Consider the following 5,315-nt stretch of genomic DNA (forward strand, 5'->3'; position numbering starts at 1 on the left):
GAGAGGAAGGATAATGACCCAAAGGACTGACAGTTTTCCTGTGGTTGGCGTTGAAGACAACGTGCTTCACTTTCCTTCTTCATGGCACAACGCGCGTTGTCACACAGTGGACTCCTAATACAGAGTTTGTAAATGTATTGCAGTTCTCCTATTTCCAAGTTTTTATAAGATACATATTAAGGCAGCAGATTACTTAATGCTTCTAGTTAATTAAATCTTTTTGCAAGTGGAATTCCCACATGTTGACAAAAATATACTTGAGTCAAATTTACAATTTGCTTAGAATTAGGCCTTTAAAAAAGACAATCTCTCCCCTTTAACTATGTGACACGATTATACTTTACATGACTTCAGATGGCCACTAGACGTGGCAGAATTTGTCAAATGTCCAAGTGGTCCCAAATCACAGTAGGTGGAACCAAGCCCAGGTGGTGTCTTCATTTTCCTGGCTCCCCGGTAGATACTGAGTTTACCTATCCTCTCAGTCAGCTCACAAAAGTCACTCTGTCACTGAGCTCTATGACCTATGGGAACTCACTTAACCTCTCTGTGCCTCAATGTCTTTATTTGTGAAATAAAATAAAAGAAGCATAAGGCTTCTATAAGAAATAAAATAGTTATGGGTAGCTCAGTTGTTGATCATTGACCTATAAATCAGGAGGTCATGGTTCGTTTCCCAGTCAGGGTTACATGCCTGTGTTGCGGGCTCAATCCCCAGTGTGGGCTGTGCAGGAGTCAACCAATCAATGATTCTCTCTCATCATTGATGTTTCCTTCTCTCTCTCCCTTTCCCCTCATCTCTGAAATCAATAAAAACATATTTTTTTAATTTTTTAAAAAGAAATAAAATAGTTAATAGTTTAAAATGTTTGGAACAGGATCTTACACATAGTACATAGTCTATAGACATGTTAGGTATTGTTGTAAAAGTATTGATATTATGGGATATTTTTCTTATGGCACTTATGTTTTTGGATGAAAGTATTTCAAAAGAAAAATTATTATTGTGACTTTCTAGTCTAGGTATTGCCTACATTTTACAGCTGTTTCCTTTCTTTCCCATGCCCCTGACAGGGATTACCTCAATGACAAAGCCTTATGGAGCAAGTGCAGGGAGCCCGAAAACGTGGTGTCCTGGAATCTGACCCTCTTCTCCATCCTGCTCATCATAGCAGTGTTCCAGATGCTTCTCTGCACCATCCAGGTGGTTAACGGCCTCCTGGGGACCCTCTGTGGAGACTGCCGGTATTGTGGCTGCTGCAGGGTAAGTTGAGGTCTTTGTCCTTACTCCTCAGGATGGGAAGCCAAGGCTGGCCTCCAGCACTAGTGGAATGACAGGATGGAGAGGGTTACAGTTACAGAAAGCCACAGCCAGGCTGGACAGTCTGGCAGCCCCCTCTGTCAACCAGGGAACAGTGACATTGTGTTGCTGGAACCCAGAAACTCTGTCCTCTGTGCATGTTAACATTTCCAGGCTCAAGTTGACCCAAATTTTTAGCTTCACTCTCAGTCCTGGAGGCAAAGGACTGGGTATGCATTGATAAATGTGCAGTGATGTCATGTGAAAGTCCCCAGGAAGTGGGCATGTGTCACTGTAGCGCATCACAGCCTGGCTCGAAATGTTCTCCCCATTTTCTAACTAGAGCTACAGAGTTGGCTAAAGTTGCCAAGTAGTATGCAGAACACGCCTCAAGATATTTTATTTTCTCTGTAAAAGAAGAGAACATACCAATTAAAAATAAACAACTATATTTTGATGAGATATCTGATATAAAAGATAAATATTCCTAAAGTGAGGGGAAAGGAAAAGTACAAAAAGTTTAGTCTCAAAATTGATTATAAGTTATCAGCAAGGATATAAAAATAAAAATAAACATATGGGAAGTAAGATAGTGCATTTATTTCAACTAATGACCAAACCAGATCAGATAAAGCTATTTAAATACTCAGATTGTGTAGGGGGTGCGGGGAAGATGCGGAGGGCATAAACAACATGGTCCTCTAATTGGAAATTGTGCAAATAAAGTAAATACACATCTATCTACTTAACATAATATTGTAAAAATAATTCCCTAATTTTAAATGATTCAAATAATTTTCTTTAAATATTTAGCAAGCATTATAGGTCTGTAAGTCAAAAGTTGTGCGTGTGTGTGTGTGTGTGTGACACATACAGCTACATAGAGAGGTTTTCCATTGGGAAGGCTGCATCCTGCCCTTGTCTTCTGTTCCCCCAATTCCCCCAGTTCTTCACCCAGGGAATGTTACCTAATTTCTCATATATCCTCCCAGAGTTTCTTTTTTATTGTTTTTATTTCCCTTACCTTGAAAGGATTTTATCAAAACTTATCACTAATGTTTATGAGATAGTGTTATTTAAAAAGAGCAAAATACAAAATAGGTGTATACAGGATATAAAAGTATGTAAATAAGAAAAAAACCAATACTTTAAATAAAACAGACCTAAAGGAAATCCAACTAAAGTGTTAAATAATAGTTGTTTGTGGGTAAGAAGGCTTTCATTTTTGTTCTTCTTCCTACTTTATATTATTTAATATATAACCATTATATATTTTAAAATATAAAAGAGTAAACAAAAAGTTCCAGAAATCTACTGTAAAATACATATATTATAAGTAAATTTTACTGGATATTGATTTTTTTCTATAAATTTTCAGTTCTATTGTGTTGTATTTAATTTTTTTGTCAATAAACACAATTGGAGAGAAAACTACCAGTTATTCATCAAAATTATTTTTATGATAGCAGTGAGAATATTGAGCACTTGAATCTTGTGATTCCTCCTAAATGAATTCTTGCTTTCTGAATCAGCAATTTTGTTTCAAACACCAATATTATTTATTTTCCTGCTTTCACACTTTATAGTTAGGTAGAAAATTTTTATTGCAAGACTTATTGAAAATACAACTGCTCTTTTAATACAAGATAGTAGTTTACCAAATCTGAGGATTATCTGTATATATAACCACATACCCATAAATGTCAGTACATTGACTCTTTTCAGTGAGTGTCATTTACTCAAATATCATATTTTTGAAATTTTAATGAATAAATCATTGATAGGCAAAAGGCAGTAGATGGTGAATGAACCCTGTTGAAATTCCCTCCTACCCTTCCTTCTTTCCTTCTTCCCTTATTTCCTTCCTTCCTTCTTCATCTTTTTATTAGGAAAACTTCAAATCTATATAAATTTCAGAAGAATACTGGAATATACACCTGATCTTTTTCACCTGGATATACAAGTTGTTCAATTTTGGCTCACTCTCTCTTTTTTAACCATTGGAAAGTATTTTGTAGACATTGTGGAACTTCACTACTAAATATTTTGGTGCACGTTAAACTCAGTCTGGTGAGGATTCCTCTCTAGTTGCCAATTTGCCTCACAGAGAGCAGGTCAGCATTCCTCCCCCAGTAGGTCGCTGAGGAAAGGCCTACTTCTCAGAGCCATAGTTACCTCAACCACCTTTACTGAACTTCTACAGAAAGTGAGCAGAGCAGATTCATTCATCCAGGTAGAAAATATTTATGAGAGGTTCCTGAGTCTTGCACAATCCTCAAAAGAGGCAAGAAATAAAAATGTGCTTTAAAATCCAAGCCATGGCCTGGGATGAGTGACAGCGAGGCAGTCTTGGCCAAGTCAGTTGCCCTCATCTGTTTCTTTGTAAAACGTGATTGTTAGACTAACTTCCCAAAGTTGTTGACTGAGCGTCTAATATGGGGTAATTAATATACATTCATTTGAAGAATTAAAAGGCTTGGTACATTGCACTGATTGTTATTTACTAACAGCACGAAAATCAGTGAGGCAGCATAGCTTCCAGGAAAGGAACACAATCTCCAAGTTCAGCCTCCCTGGGTTCAAATCCTGGCTACTTAGCTGTGGCTTTAGAGGCATCACTTGAACTCTCTGTGCTTCTTATAGAAATTGTTTTTAATAATAACTGATGCAAAAAAATGAAGCTTCAACTCTTATAACCTAAATACAGTCAAGAGATTAAATAAAGCTCTGAAACAAAGTCAGAATAGAATATAAATATCCAATAAGTAACCAATGAGGGGCAGGAGTAATCAGAGAAGCAGTGACAGAGAATGGAGGGAAAGGGGAGAAGTAAGCCAAAAAAATGATGTCATACTTAATTAACTTTTTCTACCTTCTAGGGAGATGGACCAGTTTAAACCTCTGTGATGACTTTCTGTTAACTTGATGGCATGTGAGAAGACATTCAAAGTAATCTCTCTTTGGGGTTGTCTGTTTCCATCTTAGCTCAACTTGGCGCTTTATGTTTACTTTGAATAAAAAAAGAGATTGCCCACATAAGTTAGATTTATAAATCTTTCAAATTAGCTTCCTGTTAGAATGCAAGAGCTGGTAAAAAGTTAATTTTTCACAACTTTTTCTTCAAGAATGAAAAATGGATGTCACCTGTACTACCACACTGCTTCTTTGTATGTATGGGTATTTATGTTTATTGGAAGTTTAACATAATTGAAAGGATAAAATCACTTTAAAATGAGCAACTAATACCAATTTTGTTGTCAAGATTTCTGGAAAAAAAAGAATGACTGACTGACCTGTCAAAAATAATTTTAATTGCTGTCCTTTGGCTAACTTGTTTGAACTAATTGTAACTACTCTTTTGAATAAGGGTTTCCTTATAAATATTACATTAAAATACTAATTCAGTGGTAAGATAATAAAGATGGTGAGTGTTTCGGGGAGGAGGGGCAAAAGGTTGCTTCCTTTAATCAAACAAAAAATATGTTTTAAAAATTGATTTTTTTAAAATAACTTGTCAGCCAATGGCCCAGGGTTAAGATAATAGATATTATTAATTCTATGTGTTATATTATGACACTAAGACTTTAGTTTTATGGGTCAGGCACTAATATACAGTTAAATCCATTGTGTTTATTTAAGTTCAAACTTCAACTCCATCATATACTAGCTTGGAATCCTGTGAAAGTTACTTTCTAAGTCTCAGTTTCCCCATCTGTAAAAGGGCGGTTAAGAAATGTCGAAGTCCCAAGGATGAAACCGGGAGGCCTGTGTGATTGTCCACGTGGCTCGTGCATAGTGAGGACCTCAGAGGGAGCCACAAGCCAGCAAGTCTCACCTCTGCACCTGCCAAGCTCATAGGCACACTGACAACGAGGCTTCTTATAGCCGTTAACAAAGCAGTTACCAATCACCCCTGAGTGTTGGCCACTGGGGGAATCACCACTGAAGACTCGAGGGGTTGCACATCTTTTGATTTTGCCCTCACTGTAATGAGATCTCTGAGATCAGAGGTCAA

At 36.8% G+C, this 5,315-nt stretch overlaps 1 protein-coding gene across 1 annotated transcript in view; it reads left to right on the plus strand.

The window, feature by feature from the left end:
* The window catches only part of LOC102755303 (transmembrane 4 L6 family member 4), a 25,092-nt gene extending 20,381 nt beyond the window's left edge, over positions 1-4,711 (plus strand). The window contains exons 5-6 of the mRNA XM_006772583.1: positions 1,075-1,264; positions 4,180-4,711. Coding sequence (XP_006772646.1) covers positions 1,075-1,264; positions 4,180-4,197 — 208 coding nt within the window. The 3' untranslated portion in view covers positions 4,198-4,711. The remainder of the gene's footprint in view (positions 1-1,074; positions 1,265-4,179) is intronic.
* The last annotated feature ends 604 nt before the right edge of the window (positions 4,712-5,315 follow it).

The sequence above is a fragment of the Myotis davidii genome, unplaced genomic scaffold (genome assembly GCF_000327345.1).
Source record: "Myotis davidii unplaced genomic scaffold, ASM32734v1 scaffold766, whole genome shotgun sequence".
Taxonomy (NCBI): Eukaryota; Metazoa; Chordata; class Mammalia; order Chiroptera; family Vespertilionidae; genus Myotis; species Myotis davidii.